Here is a 22531-nt window from a genome sequence, read left to right on the forward strand (position 1 = left end):
ATAACCCAACATTTAAATGAAAAAGTAAAATGACTAACAAAATTAAAAATCGATTGCCTTAATGCTAGAAGTATCAAAAATAAAACAAGAGAGTTAAAGTTGTATGTAGTGGAGCATAATTATGATATTATATTAATAACGGAAACATGGCTAAATAATAATGATGTGGATGAGTATAACATAGAGGGATAGACATTTTTTAGGAAGGACAGACAGAACAGAAAAGGAGGCGGGGTTGCTGTTTATGTGAAACAGAATTTAAACACAAGTCCTCTTCAGTTGTACGATGAGCCCCATCTTAGTGAGGACATGTGGATTTGCCTGGAAAGTATTAGGGAAAGAGGTCTTATATTAGGAGTGTGTAATAAACCACCCAATGCAGACAGTAATTTTAATGCACATCTTTTTAGTAATATCAAAAAGGCAAGTTTACAGGGGGATATTATAGTCATGGGGGACTTTAACTCTTCAAATATTAACTGGGCCCTCCTTGCAAATAGTGGAGCACTAAGAGCAGGAGTTTTAGAAATAATCAGCAACTGTTTTTTTAACGCAGTATGTTAAAGCACCAGTGTGGGGTAACACCTATCTGGATTTACTATTTTGTAATAAGCAGGATAAAAATGAGGGTGTAGAGGTGATTGGATCACTAGGGTCAAGTGACCATACTGTAATATAATATAGGTCGCAGTATATGAGAAAAGTGCAAATGCAAAGACTAAAACGGTTAAGTTTAACTTTGGCAGGACAAAGCCTAATGAGGATACACTGGGATAAGCTTTTACAGTGTTTCTTGATTGCTTAACCAGAGGTCTCCAGCTTCAGTCCTGAAGCACTACTATAACTGCAGGTTTTCATTCTACCCTTTTCGTAATTAGCGACCAGTTTTTACTGGTTGAGAGTTATTCAGGACCAAGAAATCTTCAAAGGGACTGATGTAGTCTGTATTTCCACAATTATCTGCATTCTTTGAAAGAATGTGTTGATGATGTAACAGGTCTACCGTGTTTCTTTTAAAAAGAACCATTTGGAATATGTGCAGTTGTGATCTTTTTTATACGTGTATGGACATCACAAATGAGGCCTGCTAGGTAGGGATGGATAAGACATGTAAGGGTTTTTTTTCCCTCAGCTGCTTGCGATGTTGATGATATTCTCTGGCCTGACCCTGACCTGAGAGGGGATGCTTCACCTACATAAAATTTTCTTTATGTATTATGTTGTACATTAAACATTTTTGGATAATTTCTACATTTGCTGTATACATAGTTTCCATTGTATACAGAGGTCAGGGGCATAAGTAACATTTTACAGTAATGTTTTCAATTCATCTCAGCATGGTGTAAGGTGATGCTGTAGTGCAGGGATGTTGAATTCCAGTCCTCGAGGGCCGCAGTGGCTGCAGGTTTTCATTCTAACCATCTTCTTCATTAGTGACCAGTTTTTGCCACTAATTAACTTCTTTTGCATTAGTTTTAACTAACTCGACTTAATTAGCAACCAAACAATAATGAGACACAAAATAAGCCACCAAATGACCAGCCCACCTGTGCCCATCACACAATATCTGAAAATAAAGAAAGGTGAAGGTCTCAGTAAGTTTGATCTCCCAGGTCACCGAAACATTTTGACAGTATTCTTAGAAAGAACAGAAAATCAACAGTTTTAGAAATGTCTGCTGTGGCAGAATGAGAGCAGCAACAAGCCAAGGAATTAAATAACGGGTTTAATTAACAGCAAGAAACAGCTTTTCATTAAGAACCTCGTTGGAGTGAAATTGGTTCAAGTTTGAGGACCCAGTTTAGCTTGTTATCTGTTGGCTCATTTCACATCTCATTTCTGTTTGGCTGTCATTTAATGAAGAAAAGAATTTAGAGGACTGAATCCTTAGAAACAGGGTTACTAAATTGAAGGGCAAAGAAAATTAATTAGTAGTGAAAACTGGTCACTGATTAGGAAAATGGTTAGTATGAAAATGTGCAGGCCCTCCAGGCCTGGAGTTTGACACTCCAACTGTACTGTATGGTGTTTTTGAAGGCTTTTGTGTGATGTCTGAAGGCAAAGTTTGGTTTTGATGTAAGATTACATGGTTTTGAGTAGAGAGTTTAGGTTTGACCTGAAAATGTGAAGTTTGAGTAGTTAAGTGTGCAGTTATGGAGACAGTCAAGGACCAGTGTATCAGGTTTAAAAGCATTTTACATGTAATTCAGGAGAGGTAAGTACCTAAATTTGGAATTAGCAGAAAATGTTTTAAATATTTCTGCAGTTGGTTAATAAAGAGTTAGAAAAAAACAAGCTGCAAAGGAGGAAACAGCTGTATAAGGTATATAAGACCAATGTGAATGTGACAGTGTGAATTGTAGGGTGTATAAGGGCAACCATTAAGAAGGATATTAGGGAGGCTAAAAAGCAGTTAGAGAGAAATATTGCAGATAAGATGGAAAAATGTCCCAAAGAAATTCTTTCAGTAATTTAGTAGTAAAAGAGCAGTCAAGGAGAAGGTGAAGTGCATCAATAATAGTTAAGGAGAATTAAAAAATACAAATAGTGAAATAACAGATGCTCTAAACTTGCATTTTTCTGAGGTCTTTACATGTTAGGAACTGGATAACCTCCCAGCGGTAACAGGAACTACTAAGGAGGCACTGAGTGATTTTGAAATTGGAAGAATTACTGCTCATATTAAATAAGCTAAAATCAAACAAATCACCATATATATATATATATAATATAATACATATATAAACTTGGTGCACATTTTTTGGAAGTCACTGTGCACTGGGGAAATTCCAAAGGACTGGAAAATTTCAAATATTATCCCATTGATCTGCTGTGGCAACACCTAACAGGAGCAGCCGAAAGAAGAAGAAGAAGAAGAAGAAATTATAAAAAAGGTGACTGGGCAGATCCAAGCAACTATAGGCCCGAGAGCTTATTAAGGATAAGATTGAGCAGCACTTGGCAAGTACAGGAGTTTACCTGAATAGCAAGCATGGGTTCAGAAGAAGGTCACGTTTTACCAATATGCTGGAATTCTAAGAGAAAGCAACAAAAGGATATGATCAAAGTTGAGCATAAGATACATTATTATTTATCTTGACTTTCAGAAAACATTTCATAAGGTGCCACTTGACCGGTTGGGCAACAAACTAAAAGAAGTTGGAGTTCAGGGCATTTTTTGTAGATGGGTGCAAAATTGGCTCAGACACAGGAAGCAGAGAGTAATGGTTCAAGGAACCTTATCAGAATTGGCTGACGTTAAGAGTGGTGTGTCACATGGGTCAGTGCTAAGGTCACTGCTATATTAAATTTATTGTGATGGTATGGGTCACAAACTTGCACAAGAGAAAATGAGCTGAGTCTAAGTTCCCAAAATAGACAGCTTTATTGTTGTGAAAACAGGAACACTTCAGCATAGACAAAGATAACAAGTAAGCTGTGACGCTGACATCATTCTGTTTTAGCTCCCATCCTCAGATTAAAAGAACAGAAAGACATCCTCAGAGAGAAGACAGAAAAAAGAGCATAAAGCCATGGAGGGACATACTATTATGTGGTGAGCCTGTGAACAACAATCTTTGTTAACAGAGTTTTGGTGCATAGTGCAGTTGGGGGAGTTGTCGGGGTCTTGGAAATCTCACCCCTCCAGCGTTGTTCATACTGGTGTGAATGAAGGAACAGTCTAAGCCAGGCTCAGCCAAAGTGAAAGGATGTCAGCATTGGCATGCACAGAACCAGGAGGAGGGTGAACATCAAAAATCAAATGACTACAAGCTAATAAATCACCTAGTGAGCCGGGAATTCATACCCTTCTGCTTGCAGAGCTACTGGAGCGGGGAGTGGTCAGTCACCAGGGTAACCCGCCTAACCCACAAGTAGTAGCAGAGTGCTTCCACTGCCTACTTTATTGCCAAATATTCTTTTTCAATGATCGAGTAATTGTACTCCCTGGGAAGCAAGGTCCTGCTCAGAAATGGGATGGGATTATATTCCAAATCGAAAGTCTGACACAGTACGGCCCCCATACCAAACATACTTGCATTCTGTAGAATGAACTCCTTAGAAAACTCTGGATTCCACATAACTGGGAACAAAGAAAAAACAGACTTTAAGTCAGAGAAGGACCTTTCACAATCATCAATCCAGACAGTGCTACAGTTCTTTCTGCCATTTGTCAGGTCACTGTGAGGGACAACCTTATGTCCAAAATTCAGAATGAACATCACATAATAACCAGTCAAGGAAAATACAAACTCACTTCTGTGTTTCCAGCCACCTTGTTCAACTGAGGTCTAATCAAACCGCTCTCCATAGAATACCCCAAATAATGTGTTTCCGACACACCCAATTTACACTTCCTAGGGAAAACTGTCAACCCAGCCACCTCAAACTGTCAAGCACTGCTTGCAGGCAGTTAAGATGCAACCATCATTCATTACTGAAAACAAAAGGGTCGCAGAATCTAATCCATCATCCAATGTAAAGTCAATAGTGCACCATGGGGACTAAATGGAAGTCTGGTGAATTCTAACAACCCATCCGGGGAGGTGAACGCAGTCTTCTCGCAGCTAAATTCCTCCAGTGGAACCTGCCAGCACCCTATCATGAGATCCAGGGTGGAAAGGAGGCTTGCTTGAGTTTCTCCACTAAGTCATTGATACACGGCATCGGATGCACATTAAATTTGGAAATCTTATTTAAGCATCAAAAATCTATACAAAACCAAACAGAGCAGTCCGGTTTTGGTACCAGAACTAATGGACTTCACCATTCATGCTTACTCTTGCAAATCACACCCACACCTGATTTACCTACTTGTGTGTCAAAGTCTTTGTTGCTTCTGGAATACGATACAGGCACATCAGCACCTTAACCCCAGGCTCAGTCACAATCTTGTGTTGAGCAATTTCAGTCAGGCCAGCACCTCCACAAAGAAATCAGAGTTCCTCACCATTCAGGAACAGCAGCAACTCAGAATTCTGAGTGTCCATCAAATCATCACCAATAGCAACAACAGTCTGTAAGACTTCAGTGATGGTGGTCAATCACTTGTCACTTGTGCCACTTCTTCAAAAGATTAACATGGAGCATTTACTCAGGCTTGTGCCAGCCAGAAATCCTAACTTTATAGTTCACAGGACTCATATATCACTCCATTACCTCAGGGACCAGCCATTTCACCAGAAACTTAAGTGGGTCAGATTGGATCAAAACAAGAAACCAATCGCCCTTTTTGAATTCTAAACATTTGCATTTTCTATCATAATTACGTTTCTGGGCCTCCTGTTTGTGTTGCTGATGCTCCACAGCAATCAAGGACAATACAGAAATATATTCTTGGAACTAAGCAACCTGATCAACAGATATCACCTGGTGAGTGTCAATGTAAACCCCTATCCATTCTTCCTGAAAAAGATCCAGCACACATTATGACTATCTCCCAAATAATAGTTCAAAAGGACTTAAGCTGGTAGATGCTTGAGGAGATTCCTGAACAGCAAACAGGAGAAAGGGCATCATGGTGTCCCAGGTTGGGTTGTCATGACTGACCCACCAAATCATGTCTAAAAGTCTTGTTAAATCATTCAGTTAGGCCATTTGTCTGAGGATGATAAACCGTATTGCTCAACTGTTTAATTGCAAGGTTCTCACATAGTTTTTTATGGTGAAGGAAGTAAAGGATATACATTGTTCAGTTAAAATCTTGTATGGAATACCAATATGAGTGAACACCTCTGTCAGGGTCTGGGTGTTAGCCTTCTGCAGAGCAGCCACCTTGGAATATCTTGCTGCATAATCAACCAACAAGAGTGTATACTGATAACCATTCTTTTTCTTGGGAAGTGGACCAACAATGTCTAACCCAACTCTCTTGAAAGAGATGCCCAAATAGGCATCGGTGAGAGGGGGGGCCCTAGCAGGTCCTCCTGTGTCCTACAGCATCAATGTGGCTGTGTATTCAAAATAGAATGTGATGGTGCAGGTCGACTCCACACTTCCAGTTCCTTCCAGGAGCCTTTTGAACCCGCCATCGCAGATAAGGTTTCTTGAGATGAACCAAGCCTATGAGGACACCACACAAGGCAAGGGGAAGGTGTAATAAGTTTTCTAGTGCTTTTATTAAAATAAACAAAGGGTGTTTAAAAAGTGCAGTGTTCAGTCCATAATAAAGAAATAATCCATTAAAACAGTGATAGTGCAAGAGGTAAAAAAAAAGAATCAGAATCAAAACAAACTTAAAATCCAACACCTTTAAATTTCACAGCACCTAAATGAGCCCAGCACAACTCCTTTTTCATCTCCCCAGCTCACCCTTTGCTCACTCAGCTGGTGGAGACTTCAGCAGCCATGGTCCACAACCACCCAGCCCATGTCTTGGCTGCCTCAGACAGTTCCAGCTAGACTGCTTGGTGTCAATTGTCCTCCTGTCATCCTTCCTTCTTGCTCCAGTGTTCCTCAGATCCCTGGGGAGGAATCCACCGCGATCATCCTCACTTCTTTACACATAGTCAGTGAGGATGAACCTGCCCTTAGAGGGTCAATCCTTCGCTCCTCCATGGGGCTAACATCTGCACTGTCTTTCTTATACTGCTGTCTGGCTGGCTGGCACACTCTGTCTCTCCATTCGCACCTGCTCTTATGCCAGCTCATGCTTAAAGGCCTCCATGGGCGCAGTGTCTCAATCACGCCATGTAGGAAGCCAATGAAGCAATTGAGATCCCTCACATGCAGGTGTGTCTCACCCCAATTACTCCACCAACTCCCCGCAGCTGCATGAGCCACAGAGCCATCTTAACAACATTACAGTTAAAAGCAGTGCACTGGGGCCTCTACCTACACAACCACTCAGCAAGTCACAACATATAAATTAGCATGGGGCCCCTATGCTCATGGGGCCCCCAGGCAACTGCCTAGCGTCCCCATGCACGGCCCTAAAGAGCCAGCCAATTAATTATCAATTTATTAATTTATTAACAAGCTGCAGACCTGCCATACCACACAGAATAGGAAACGCGGGTCAACCAAAGGAGCCATCTTTTGAAGCACATCTCTGGGATTGGCAAGGGCAGCAGTGCACACAGGGGCCTCATCTGCCTCTTGTGTCTGTCAGGGATCTATCTGTGCAAGACCTCACTTCTGGTGCCACTTGTGATGTGTGGATCATAGACTGGCACTAGTGCCATGGTGCAAAATGTGGCCTCTTGCTGGGTTAGTTTGGTTATAGGTTAGTTGCTATTATTGTCAAACTGTGTGAAGAAGTGATTGAGGTCATCACAACGAAATGAGCTTCCAATGTTGGTTGAGCAGGTGTCAGCTGCTGTTAGCAGTTGTTTGTGGCAGATGAAATTGTAAGTAAATGTAAAGTATTACACAAAGTAAAAATGTTGTTTGAATATACAATGGGAGGTCTGAAAATCAAAAGTACACTTTATATGATGGAAGTGATGCCAGTAACGTTCTCAAATGAGAGAGTTTGGGCTTCACTTATTTTTGTTTTTTCATTGTGCAAGGCTGCAAAGTTCCACTGAGGCATTTGTTCCACAAATCAAGACAATAACAGACAACCAGTAAGCAGACCACAAGTTTTGGAAGGTATAACAGGTTTGAGAGAGGCAGAATGAAAGCTCAGCAATCAAGGAGATAAATAAGTTTACAGGCAGGAATAGGATGATGCAGTCAATGAAGCCATGTTCACATGTACATTGTGTCTGGTTTCATTCTATGCATACTAGTTTTTTGTTCTTTTACTTTCTATTTTTTTCCTTTACCTTCTTCCCTATTTTTTCTCAGTTGCTTTGGTGCATTTCTCACAACAGAACTGCAGTTCTCAAAACTGCTCGTTCAAGTCCCACAACCTTTAGTCAGTTGTGCACATCATAACAGCAATTTCTGGGTGTTTTCGTCGTTTTGCAATTGCTTTAGTTCACTCAGGCAGAGGCTTATGTGCAATTCTCAGCTACTGTATATCATGCATCAGCGGTTGCTTATGTCATGATGATCAACATGCATTGTGTAGCCCTCTTTTGCATAGTCTTACACTCCAGACAAACTTGTCATTTTTTCATTTTGTAAGTCATTGCAGTCAAAAGTGTTCAAGAAGATATCATTGGCTGTCAAGTGTATTTTATAGGTTTCTACAAAACTGTTTTTGGTTTGTATTCACAATTCTAATGATTCCTGCACCACCTTAAATTGCTCTCAGGTGACCCATTATTCGGGGCAGGTGTGAGATCTTAGATCAATCAGTTGCTTTGGTGCATTTCTCACAACAGACTTAACATTTGCATAACAGCGAGTGCATTTCTCAAAACACTTAGTGCAAATGGCAAAACATCATCAATGGCAAACAACATCAAAATACAAAACACATTTCAGTATGTATATATTGTTTTTGATATTTTACATTTTTTTCCTTCATTTCATATGTTATGCATAAAGTATTGAAATGCATTTTTTTGCTAGACTCCAAGTGCAGTGCATTGTATGTCACCATATACCTGGGCAATCAATAAAATATTCTTCTTTAATCAAAGTCCCGCAATCGGTGTTTTGTATTTTTATGTTTCCTGCCCTTGTCATTCCGATGTTTTGTGCCAATTTTATATTGATAACATGACTTTACATTTTGGCTGTCATGGCCGTGGACGATGATTCATGGACTTGGCATTTTGATGGCACTGACATATTCAGCGATGTAAATACTTGCTTTGAGGCATGGATTAAGGATTTTGAAGAGGTTACCTGCTTTTGCTGGTCATCCATGATGTTTTGCCATTTGCACTAAGTGTTTTGAGAAATGCACTTGCTGTTATGCAAATGTTAAGTCTGTTGTGAGAAATGCACCAAAGCAACTGAGAAAAACTTTAAATAGAAATAGGGATGGGGATTGGTAAAACTGCTCTAAAATCTTTAATGATTTGAAGTGGATCCTTGTACGGCAGTGAATTAAAAATTTTATCATTATCCCTTCTAGAGCACTCTATGTCACATGGTAGTCGGAAGGATAATGTGCAAAAGGTAAACAGGAACATATATGATGTAAATCTGAGAGATCTTTCATTAAGAGTTGCAAAACACACAAGCTCCCAGTATGGAAAAATGAGTGACGTTACACTGAGTTTCTTCAGTTCCTGTTAGCAAAGCACTCAGATATTATTAGAGAGAAAATTGGTGAACTGAAATACAGGAACAACTGCTGTATTTGAGCAGTATGGAAATTTGTAGAAAGAATTATGTGAGAAAATTAAACATCCATGTTCAAATTGTGCTGAAAATGCTAGAATTATCTCTGTAGTATGTCGATTCCATCCGTATGGTGAATATCTAGGGAAATATTCAGCACACGAGGTCTGGTGAACACAGCATATTTGTCTGAAAAAAACTTCAGTAAATTTTACCAAGATAGATAGATAGATAGATAGATAGATAGATAGATAGATAGATAGATAGATAGATAGATAGATAGATAGATAGATAGATAGATAGATAGATAGGGCTTCATTTGTCCCCAGGGGGAAATTTGGCTTTCTATAGAAGTTCAATAAATAAACAAATTCACATTCTTTTTCTACCATGTATGCTTACCTGTGGTCCTGCAGAACAGCAATGTATTTGGTGTCAAGTTTTACAGGAGTCACTGGGTGCCATGTGCAGAGGATTGAATGTTCACTCAGTATAAAAGCACAGGAAACATTTTTTACTTTTTCAGGAAGCTCCGCAATAACTGAATGAAACATAAAAAATAACAATGAAAGCAGTTTCTAAATGGTCACCCAAATCATCAATGAAGGCACATTTTCCAATTTTGAAGTGTTTTTGATCCTTTGTTCTAGATTACAACCTTCTTATTGGGGACTATATCCCTTAAAAAAAAGCTTTAAATTCACTCTTGTCTGCTGAGCAGAAGATAAGTTACCCAAATATGGAGGACAATGCAAACACCAAGATATGTCTTAAAGACAAGGACTGGATCAATATGAAAAAGGTACTGCAGAGTTATAATAGTGAAGATTTCATATGTGCCCTTAACTATTGGAATATGAAAAAAAATACAAAGTAATTAAAAAAACTCCCAAAACTTCGGGCTCATGTAACATTTCAGTAACTGTAGAAATATCTTTGAATTGCATATCTATATATTCTGCATAAACAATTCCTCATTACATAATAAGCCTGCTATCACCTTTCTACACATCTGAAGAAACTGATGTTACCAAAAACAGAATCTTTCCAGTACAGACAATATGAAAAGAATGTAATAACAGTTGTGGCAGATGGCTGGGGATCATCTTCCAATATCTATTTAAAATATTTATGTCTTTACTACTAATGGCATAACATCACTGTGGTAACATCATGTCTCTGCTTCTCATAGTTGCTGCTCATTTGAGCAGTGCTTTTCTTAAGTGACTCACCACTTTTTTCTGTGTTTTTTTTTTTTTTTTGGTTATGGCCATTTTGGCGTTTGCTGGAATACCATATGTTGCCAGGCCTTTTGGAGGAAATTTATTTGAATGATACAAAAAGGGCAAAAGTGGTAAAAAAAGGGTAAAAATGAAGCAACCCAGAGCAAACAAATCACATTATGAAATCCAAGAAAAGAAAACCAAGAACAGAAAAATAATGTCCACAAAGGCAACAAAATGAAAGAATACAAATCTAAATTCTAGTGCCTTTAGATGGAAGTTGTGTCCTCTGCCAGGTGATAAAGGTGAAGGGAGGTTCTTCAAATGTTCTGTCAATCATGACAGGACTATTAACAAGGAGAGAGGTGCAAAACAGAAAATGCTAAAATAACTCTAAGTGAATGAGTTAAAAAATAACGTTGAGGTATGAACGACATAATGAAAGTCAGAAACCTAATAGATACTCGCAATAGGTTTAGCAAAAGGTTTCTATCCGCAGCTCGGCTAAAGACACGTCACAGTGGGCTGTTATTTAAATCCACCTCTGCAATTACCAGTGGGTGATGAACCCCGACACCACGCCCCCTAACAACAAGAAAGGCATCCTTGGCAACTGGATCAAGCTGTGGTGCATTCAAGGCACACAAGACAGTCGGCAAAATAAATATAATTCAAAATGGACTGGGGAATTTTTTAGTACAAGAGTCATACTAATTACTTTCTGGTAGCTGCATTTTAAACCTTTGGAAACCTTTGACAAATGCAGCTACAATAACCTTTCTTAGATTGTTTCGACATGTCCTCAGTTTCTGGTTCACTCTTTTACTTGCTTTTATGACTTTTTTCATGTCTGCTTTGCTACACCTCCTGCTCATCTTAATCTGTAATACGTCATTGACTTTGAGACTCTGTTTCCATATTGGGGTAGATTCTAGTAGAGGAGCAACTCTATAGATGTATTCTGATATCTGAATCAGACAATCAGAACATGACTTATGCTTGACATTTACGCTTTTCGAGTCCCAAGTCATGGTTAATAAAATTAACTAATTTGACATTCAGTGATAGGCTTTATCAAGTGAAAAATGTTCAACTTTTTGCAGGAGTTCTTAATACATGAGAAATATTTTTGGTGGTTCACTGAAAATAAAGACCTTGTTTTCCTTCTTTTGCTTGTATACGAGTTTGAAGGTTCTAATAATATTCAAGTATTTTTTTCGCACTTAGCAGAAGTGCCCTTACCACAGCACACTAAAGGAACGTTAACAAATTGTGAAACAAATATAATATATTGTTATACCCAATAACTTCTGCATTTTTTTCCCATTGTGTTTATTAGAAAGAGCTGTGGTGGAATTGTGGAGAAATAAAAGTGTTAGCCTGTTATTGTGTAATTTGTAACTCAGATATTTCATTTTACAAATATTAAGTGGTGTGAATATGGTACAAATTGTTAACTCCACAATACACTGGTGATTTGTCCTTCTTTTGCTGTTTAAGTCATGCATCTATTGTTACTACATTAATCTGAACATTAGGTCACGCCAGATGAAACTGTTAAAATATTATGTCTCTAGCTGTCTGTTTAAAATCTAGCATGAATGTGGCCCCATTCTTTCTTGTACTTTCAAGGGGTAAATGATCGAAAATGCATCAGGAGTGTGCCTTGCTTCTTCACACCGTATGTAAGATCGAGAGAGAGAGTGACAGGTGTGCATTTCACTATACTTGCACCACCATGCTCCACAATGAGTGTTAGAGAGCCTAAGTATGGGGGGCATATGTCTCCATCTTATTATTTTTTTCTTAGGGATTAATGATTTCATGTTAGAATGCATAATATTGTAACAATTATCTGCATATCGAATTTAAAAATGAAGTAAAACACAGTATCGACAAATTATCTGAAATATCTACTTAAATGATAAGGAAGTTCAGGACACAATTCAATTATTTTTCTCCAGTCTTGATAGTTACGGGTAAATGTCCAGACCCTATCATAAAGTTTAGTTAATTGACTGTCATTTTGCACTTTACATAAGAAGCCTAAATTCTGGACCTAAATGTATACTGCTGTAACAAACACACTCTGAGACTCTTCAGGTATGAAAGGCAGACGTTTTGAGGTAAGGTAGTTAATATTTATTAATAATGTCACCAGAGGATTTCACTGTGCACTGTACAAATGACCCTCCCTTTAAACGTATATAATGTCTAAACCTACAATCTTTACTTGTCTTTCCACTGGTCTATGCTACGCCTGTTTTTATACTTTTACTAAACTGTATACAAGTTCTGAAGGCAGAATCAGGGAGCTCCCTGCAACCTTAAAATTCACTTATGCAGACTCAGTAAATGAGTAGCATGTTGGTGAGGCAGCTAGTGCTGCTGCCTCACAGCTCCAGAGTCCTTGTCCAGTCATCACTGTAAGGAATTTGAAAGTTCAATGTACGCAAAGAATATCAAAGCTTTTCTAGTGGCTCAATATGTTCCAGGGTCTTAATAAAATAATTTACACTGATGTTAAATTTTTCATTTACAGTTTTTCTCAGTTTTGTAAACACTAAATCTCAAAATATAGGCTAGATACCCCTTGGTCTTAAAATTTTGAACTATTCATAGAATTATAAACTCTTTTCTGTCATTACTGTCATATTGGTGATTGGTTGCACCATTTGAGCAGATCTTCATACATAGTTCTTACCATACAAGCAATCAGAAAACACTACCATTCTCTATTAAACACAAATTGTCACAACTTGATCTCAGCATACACCTCAATGCCAAACTTGTGACTGCATAAAATGTAGCTATGTGTGCTTACTGTGGATGTTTTTAATGAACCTAAACATGATAAATAGACAGGGATCCAGAAGAGGAAGATGAAGAGCATGACCACACACCAGAAAAACTGTAATATCAGATAATATTTGTTCTACTATAGTCCGCCATGTCCTTGGATAGCTTAGTTAAAGAAACAGGCTTGATGGACTGAATGGTCTCCTCTCTTTGTCAAATTTATATTGTTCTTATGTTGACCATGGATTGACAATGAGAGAAGCTGGGCAACAAGAGCATATGAATCTTAGTCATTACACGGTTGCTTCCATACTGCTATTGCTTTAGAGTCTAAGCCTGTTGAAGACACAGCCAGACATATTGCCTTTGCTGCCTTCTGGGTACAAACATCTTGTGTTTGATGTGGATGAGGCTTTGTGGCTTGGCCCAACCCAGAGACATGAAGCTGATGTCTGTCCTTACATTTGTTTTTTTCAACTTTTGTTTTACTTTTCTATGATTTTGTAATTTTACAGTTTGCTTCTTTTTGCTTTGTCCACCCCCCTCCCACCATAACTTATCATCTATGGAGGAGGAGCGAAAGCTTTAGTTTGTCTCTGGTTTTAAATGGATCTCTTTTTCCATTTCTAAATGGATCCACTGATGCCGAAAACATCAATATCTCGATGATGGGTGTGTGTGTTGTTTTCTGTGTGTGTGTGTCTGTGTGTCACAATTTCTCAAGGACAAAATGGCAGGGCAGAAAAATAACAAACTCTAAACTTACAGTAAGCCTGTTATGAAATGACGATGTGATAATTAGTTTTCAAGCCAAATTGTGCAAGAGAAAGAAGCACTCTAGAGGAACCCTTAAATACTGTAATTCCACAATTAATTATGAATTCTTCTTGTTACAGTAATTGCTATTGTAATGACCCCTTTTATGATCAGAAAGATCAGCATTAGAGTGGTAAATAAATAATGAAATGTTATAGAATAGTGTGGGTAACTTGGTTCCTAAGGCACAAAGCCTTCTGATGCTCACATCTGAATTGCATGTGAGAAAACTTGGTGTTGCATAAAGTGTAGCTGTACACTTTCATTACTGCATGTTGCACGTCAAAACCTTGATAAGCATGCAGTATATAGCTCCTGGCAGTCTCAAGTTTTTGGACTAGTGTCCTGAATTGATCTGGGTGGTATCTTGTCGTCATTGTGTGTGTGATCATTTTTGTTTGCTTGTGTGTGTCATCTGAGTGAAATGTTTCCTTTAAGTGGCAAGGTGAATGACTTTAGGTTGACTGTGTACTTTTGGACTGGAATTTTTCGACTTTAATAGATGAGTGAGATATTATGATATTGTGTTTAAACTTTTGAGGAAATGAGGGCACGTTCAGTTAAATGTGCTTAAGTAATTGGTTTATCTCCATAAACCTGGAATTGAACAATACAAGCAAAAAAAAATGACAGAATAATTTAGTGTATTTCGAAAGTGTCCTCAGCCCCTCACATTAAGATATTTTATTTGTGATACTTACTTCTGCTGTATGCTGCAAACATTAGCAGGAACAATCTGAAAATATGTGATAGATTCCATTTCCATTCCATTTGTTTTGTATCTGGAAGAAAAAAATCAGAGACAACAACTGGTCATTACAATCTGGGATACATGAATGATGTATACTCAAAAACTGGAAGCATGTCCAGTTGCAGCTTCAGCCTATTTAACATGAAGGTGTTAAAGTAACATCTTATATAAGCATTGAATAAATTTTAAAAGAAACAAATAACTTTTGTGATAGGGGAAAGAATTCTAGTCAGAGTAAGGACCTTTTTCTACACTTCAGTCTCATTTTTTTTATTTATGTGAGAGGTCTGATATTTGGTTTTCAGTTAAAACTGATTTTTTTAAATTCTCTTTGACTCCGTTGCCTGCTCATTTTTTTTTCACTGGTTGTCTCTCATCATTTCTAATATGATATAAAATATCTATTCACTTATAAAGAAGGGGAGAAATACTATCAGTGCACAAACAATTATGCAATTAAAAATGGCAAAAAATGTCATAGGGCAGGGGTGCCCACACTTTTTCAGCTTGCGAGCTACTTTTAAAATGACCAGGGTGAAATGATCTACCTACATTAAAAATTATATACAGTATATATATACAGTATATATATATAAATATATATATATATATATATATATATATATATATATATATATATATATATATATATATATATATATATATATATACTAATAAAAGTATACCTTCCTGTGTAGGTAGAAGGCTGAAATTTGGCAGGCTCATCCCTTACAGCTTACTTACAAAAGTTGGGCAGGTTTCATTTCGAAATTCTACGCGTATTTTTCTCCATATACTGTAATGGTCGTTAGCTCGATGGCTGTGGGGGGGCGGAGCTGCGTATGACATCATCACGCCTCCCATGTAATCACATGAACTGACTGTGACCGCAGTACGTAGAAAAGAAGGAAGAGCTCCCAAAGAGTGCTGAAGAAAAACGCCGAATACTTTATTTACGAGATACAAGTTTAATGAGAAGACACGAGGTATAAACAAGACTTTGGATCACTTTGTAACGGAGTTAAAATTGCTGTAGCGAAAACTTTTAAGTGCCGGGTCTTAGCTAACATTAAATAAAGCCGTGGACATTGCAACATCACACAAGAGAGCAGCTCACGTGAACTGACTGAACGCAGTACGAGTGATCACTTCCATGCATCAAACCTGTTCAAAAAATGCAATTGACAAGGTAGGAAAAGAATATGCTCCGAGCTGAGCTCCACAGCTAACGCGGTCTTGCGGAAGCAACTTCGTCACGCTGCCACCAAATACTCACAGAAAAATCCACAAGTTAATACACACGCTGTCTCTAGAGTTTCTCCACACTCAATGTATTCCTCGCATCCCCGTTACATCCTCTGATCTCCCATTTCAATTCAGATGCCTCCAATTTCCAGTTAGGCTCTGCTTCGCGATGACAAGTAATAAGTCTCAGGGACAGACCCTACAAAAGGTTGCCATTGATTTCAGGCAAGATTGCTTTTCTCCTGGACAACTATACGTTGCATTCTCAAGAGTGAGCTTGCGCAGCTTCGTCATATTGCAACCAGAGTGCTGAATTGACAATGTGATATATAAAGAGAACTATAATAATCGTCATAAACGAACAATAAAACAGCGGAGAACCCGTGGATTAAATAAAAAGGCAACTTCCTTGGCAAAGCAAGGAAAAAGGATGGCTTTATATGTTGTTCGTTTATAAAACAGCAGAGAAGCTGTGTAAAGGCTGCTTCACAAAAAACCAGCGGAGCGCCTCATATGAGCAGGCAGTCAGCTAAAGAAGGGAATCAATAAATATCTATAATCTTAATAAACGATCAAAAAATAGCGTACAAACCGCGGATTAAATAAAGGAAATGTGTACCTGAACAGTAAAGTACGAATAGCTACACAATAACTATAAGAATCGTAATAAACGAAAAATAAAACAGTAGGCTACAGAACCGTGAAGCAAGGAGAAACGACGGCCTTATATGGCGTTCGTTTATAAAGCAGCAGAGAAGCGGTGTGAAGACAGCTACACAAAAAAACAGCAGAGCGCCACACTCTGAATGTATTCCTCGCATCACCGTTATACCCTCTGATCTCCCATTTCAATTCAAATGCCTCAAATTTCCAGTAATGCTCTGCTTCGCGATGACAATTAATAAGTTTCAGGGACACACCCTACAAAAGGTTGCCATTGATTTGAGGCAACATTGCTTTCCTCCTGGACAAAACTATACGTTGCATTCTCAAAAGTAATCTCAGTGCACAGCTTGGTCATATTACAACCGGACTGCTGAACTGACAACGTGGTATACAAAAAGATCCTTAACAGATAGTTATTGGTATATTTTCCCTCAGTTTAAAAAGGTTTTCTTTTCTTCATAATAAAAATTTAAAAGCAGTTCTTCGTCGCTGCGAAACGCGGGGATTTTGCTATATACAGTATATATATATGTAGATATATATGTATGTATGTATGTGTATATATATATATATATATATATATATATGTAGATATGTATATATATATGTGTATATATATATATGTGGAGGGCGGCACGGTGGAGCAGTGGTAGCACTGCTGCCTCGCAGTTAGGAGACCCGGGTTCGTTTCCCGGGTCCTCCCTGCGTGGAGTTTGCATGTTCTCCCGTGTCTGCGTGGGTTTCCTCCGGGCGCTCCGGTTTCCTCCCACAGTCCAAAGACATGCAGGTTAGGTGGATTGGCGATTCTAAATTGGCCCTGGTGTGTGCTTGGTGTGTGGGTGTGTTTGTGTGTGTCCTGCGGTGGGTTGGCACCCTGCCCAGGATTGGTTCCTGCCTTGTGCCCTGTGTTGGCTGGGATTGGCTCCAGCAGACCCCCGTGACCCTGTCTTCGGATTCAGCGGGTTAGAAAATGGATGGATGGATATATATGTGGATATGTATATACATGTGTGTATATATGTATATATAGTGTAGATCTGTATATATATATGTATATATGTGTCTGTGTATATATATATGTGTGTGTGTATGTGTATATATATGTTGATATGTGTATATATATGTATATATATGTAGATGTGTTTATGTATATACAGTATATAGATATGTGTATGTGTAGATATGTGTATATGTAGATATGTACATATATACAGTATATGTTTATATGTGTGTGTGTCTGTGTGTGTGTGTGTGTGTGCGTATATATATATACTGTATATATGACAGCAACACTCATAACAGTGACAAAACAATTACATTGACAATTATGTTACATTTTTTTTTAAATGTTTCCTTTTCTTTTTCATAACTTCTTTAACACACTACTTCTCCGTTGTGAAGCGCGAGTATTTTGCTAGTATATATACACACAGAATTCAAAGTCTGAATCACAATTTGATTGTATGAGTGGTTACCTACCAGTAATGTGTGTGGTTAGTCTGCAAGTCGGCAAACATCCGCCATGCGTGCCCTCTCAGTTGCGAGAAGCAGATCATAGAATGTTACATAGTAACAGATAATGCAAAGAGTACACGACACGTGTTTCGCCCTATTTTGGGCTCATCAGGCGTACACATTCCACTGCACCCCTCATCGGGGATCGAACCTTAGACGTCGGACAAACGCACTTCGATTGTGACACTGTAAGAAAAAAAATCCTCTTCCAATTCCACATCCAGCCCATACTCTCGCCAAACAATTTTTTTTTTTTAAATCCCTTCTTTAGTCGATGTAAATTGGAAGATTAACTAGATCACAGCCGGAGTGTTGCAGTAGCTTGCACATTTGATCATGCGTGCGGGATGACCAGTGTGTTAGAAGAAAAGAGATCTCAGACTGGCCTGTATGTCAATCAAGTGACAAATGCCTTAGGGAGGATATATGATAGACTAACGTTTAAAAAAAATTTTTTTTGAATGCAACGCGATCTACCTGCACTACCTTTGCGATCTACCGGTCGGTCGCGATCGACCCATTGGGAACCCCTGTCATAGGGATTGCACCTAGCTCTCTTAAGAAATAGTAAAACTTACAACTTAAAAACAGTGCAATGTCTTGAAAGTGCAACCAAGGATGAGAACAAAAAAATACTACAGGTCAAACAATAGAAAGCAACTTACAGTAAATGAAGTGTACTTAAAATAATAAGAAACAAATTGAATCAGCTGCACAAGATAGCATTTTTGCTATTATGGGCCTTCATTCACAATCCAATGACATGCTGCAAGGTTTATTTCAATGCTCGACTGACCTAGTGACCTAATGTATGAGTGTCATCCCATCCATGGGTGGGTCCTACTTTTTTCCTCAAGATTCCAGGGTAGTTTCTGTTTCCTGAAACCCTTATGTGGAAATGTATGTTAAGGAAATAACTCTTTAGTGTGGGTGGGGGCATTGCTGCCAAAGTGAGTTGGAGTCAGAGGTACCATTAGAGTACTGCAGTCACCCTTAAGACGATTTAAGACACCCAGTAGAAAAGTAAAATGCAAATCACACTGGCAATAGTTGTTCTGCACAAGACAGTGTGGCAATGGAGTGACCACTAGATGTTATTATGCTCAGAGCATGGGGTGAATGCCAAAAAAGGGTCATAGACACAAATACTGTTATAGGTGAGAGATGGAATTGTCCGCAACATAAGTATGACATGTTCTCTCCATTAGGGAGAAAACAACTCTGCAAAGGGATGCCTGACCCTTAATCTAAATACATTTTGGGCTAGAGAGAAGTGTCAAGAGGTCAGCAGTCAATGGAAGCTGTCAGGTGATACTGTGAGCTGAATTAATTTTGTTTTGATTTTTATTTAAATTTCCTTTCATTACTCTACTTGCTGACTAATACTAGTCATGCATGTTGTTCAGTACTGCAGTTCGCTAACCAGAATGCACTTAGTTTTGTTCAGTTCCCAACATTGCCTTGTAGTCATTTCAAATGGAAGAATTACAAGAGATCTCAGTAGACAGTCAGCTTTTATGGTTAAGACAGTATACTCCTGTTTTTGTGATGTTCTTCCTCATTACTTTACTAAGGTTTTGTCTTATCTGTTTTAGATATTAGCTCCTTTGTATTTGCTAGTGTGTGGTTGGTGTGTTTGTTGCTTCAGAATCCTGTTCTTAGCCACATATTGGACTTGAGGCTCAGCAGGAGCAAATTACTTTGGCAGGCACTTGCATTGACTACAAGTTTCTGTTGTATTTCAACTAGGGTTCCTCCCTGGGCTGGGGTTCAAATTCATGTTTTATATCATATTTGTTCATTTTTATTCTTTTGCATGTGTTCTTTTTATTTATGTTTTTTGCTATTGATTGTGTTTATGTTTCAATGCTTTGGTGATGTGGGTGGTCCCCTAAGTGGTGGGGCCACCTGTCAATCACCGCCAGGATCTCCCACCGCTCCTGGCAGTACAACGTGTTTAGGAATGTTTGGTGACTTATTGTGATTGTTCTGTTCTTATGATGTTTTTGATATTTTGGGATCAGTCCTCTGTTTTTAGACTATGCTTTAAATTCTGTAGTGGGACTTTGTTTGCTTGGAATGCCTGGTGTTGCTAGTAACATTTCCATGCCTTTTGTGCTCTTCACAGCTTCATTGTGCAATAGAGCATTCTGAGAGAATAAACTTTTTATTTTATAAAGATCCTGTGTTTGCTCTAATATCTACCTGGGGTTTGAAAGGAACCATCTCCCCCATAGGCATTTCTGGAAGTGATTTTGGGACTCCTAGTTTATGACAGTTTTCCTATAAGTGGAGTGTCAGTCATTTCAGAAGTCTTGCAGGAGACTAGATGGCACATAATCCCAAGTGATCAGGAAATTATTAGAAATTGTTCTGAGTCAAATCTGTAAAGATCATTACTCTTGGGATTTCTTTTTTCTATTTCTGTTGCAAGGATCCCATTAGAGAATGCTGTTGTTCATCAATTGCCTGAATTGAGGAACTCATTAGAAAACATTTGTGCTGTTCTATTTCATTTTTGGAATTAATTCTGTTGTTATTATTGTTATTATAAATTTTTCTAATTATTTTTCATGGTGCATATTAGACAACTATATACACATATTCCGGGGTTTTCACACATGAGGAATCCATTGCCTTGAAATTCAAAAGCTGATTTTCATTTAGTTTGTGTGACGCCATTTTGAAGTTCATATGACGTTGATCATTACACAAATAATATAATTGAAGTTTGTCAGGGATGCCAGAGGCAACGACCCGGCCGGGACCCCGTGAGGGACCGGATGTGGGTCTGCGCCCACCCTGGATCATGTGGGGGTCACCACCCTGGTTGCTTTGGGGGCCACGGGTTGAGGGCATGGAAGCCCCAACCTGCAGGGGCCCGTGGTCACCGCCAGGAGGCGCCCCAATGCCTTGTGGACCTGTTACCTCAGCACTTCCGCCACACCCGGAAGTGCTGGGGGGAAGATGAAGAAGGACACCAGGTGAGCTGCCGGGAGAACAGCCGGCACTTCCACCACGCTGGGGCGTGGCCAACGGGGGAGTGTCAGGAACACCTGGAGCTCATCCGGGACACATATAAAAGGGGCTGTCTACCTTCATTCAAGGCTGGAGTCGGGTGGAAGTAGGACGAGGCAGAAGAGAGTGTGGAAGTGGCCCGAAGAGAAGGCATTGTGTGGCCAGGACTGTGTGTAGGGTTGGTGTTTGTGCACGGACTTTGTCTTAGTGACATTTAACTTGTAAATATTGTATATAATAAACGTGTGGTGGTGACTTTTAACATGTCTGCCTGTCTGTGTCCGGGCCGGGTCCACAAGTTACACTATAAATATCTCAGCATTTGCAACACACTTTATTCCTTGGTGGATAAAACAACCTCTAGAAATCTTCAGTATTAAAACTTATTTCTCAAGCAGGCCCCAATGATAGGATTTTGTTTTCAATTGTCTTTGACTGTTCAGTATCACCTTGTCCTTTTGTTCTTGGTAGCCCTGGTGTACTTTAATCTTGCAGTTCTAACCTTTGCCTTGCCTGACCATGTCTTGCTCCTATTATCATCTCCTGGTATTTTTCTGAACTCATAATTATCTCTATAATACATGGATGCTGCCACACTGTTTCTGGCAATGACTCTTACTGCAAGCTGCATGATGTGATGCATTATAAAACACGACAACACATTATCTGGTGTCCTCATTTCACGTACTCCAAAAACAAAGACCTGAGATAACCTAGACCTAAAGCAACTTAAAGAAAAAGAAAATAAAAAAAGAAAGTTAGGTGTAGTTTGGTTACAGCTTTTCCACTCCAACCAAGAGTTTTGCGTTACTTATTGCTTCTGATGAAAAGATGTCTAATTTGCTTATCTTTTAGTTGTATTGCTGACTTACTAAAAGGAAAACCCACAGATCTCTGCTTCTCAAATTCAGTTTTTCAGTCTGTCATGATTCACCAGTTGTAAACATACATCACAGAAGTAAGATTTCATGAGACCAAACTGTCTGTTTAAAAGAACATGTATAATGGACACTGACTGAAAGGAGTCAGTCCTCTGTCAGAGGACACTCTCACCCACAAACACACATTCATTCATAAATAACCAAATCAGAATTGCCAGATAACCACATCTATAAATATATGGGAAGTGCAAAGGAAGGCAGAATTCTTTGCATAAACCAATCGTACTTATAGGGAAACCTATACAGACTCCATATACAGCCATATGAAAAAGTTTGGGAACCCCTCTTAATTCTTTGGATTTTTGTTTATCATTGGCTGAGCTTTCAAAGTAGCAACTTCCTTTTAATATATGACATGCCTTATGGAAACAGTA

At 38.8% G+C, this 22531-nt stretch overlaps 1 protein-coding gene across 3 annotated transcripts in view; it reads right to left on the reverse strand.

Moving 5' to 3' along the window:
• LOC120532609 (interleukin-6 receptor subunit beta-like) overlaps positions 1–22531 on the reverse strand; it is a 77346-nt gene that overhangs the window by 51226 nt on the left and 3589 nt on the right. For all 3 annotated transcript variants that reach the window (XM_039758759.1, XM_039758758.1, XM_039758761.1), the window contains 2 exons: positions 14723–14803; positions 9586–9724 (listed from right to left, as the gene is read on the reverse strand). In XM_039758759.1, coding sequence (XP_039614693.1) covers positions 9586–9724; positions 14723–14792 — 209 coding nt within the window. In that variant the 5' untranslated portion in view covers positions 14793–14803. The remainder of the gene's footprint in view (positions 1–9585; positions 9725–14722; positions 14804–22531) is intronic.

The sequence above is a fragment of the Polypterus senegalus genome, chromosome 7 (assembly GCF_016835505.1).
Source record: "Polypterus senegalus isolate Bchr_013 chromosome 7, ASM1683550v1, whole genome shotgun sequence".
Classification (NCBI taxonomy): Eukaryota; Metazoa; Chordata; class Cladistia; order Polypteriformes; family Polypteridae; genus Polypterus; species Polypterus senegalus.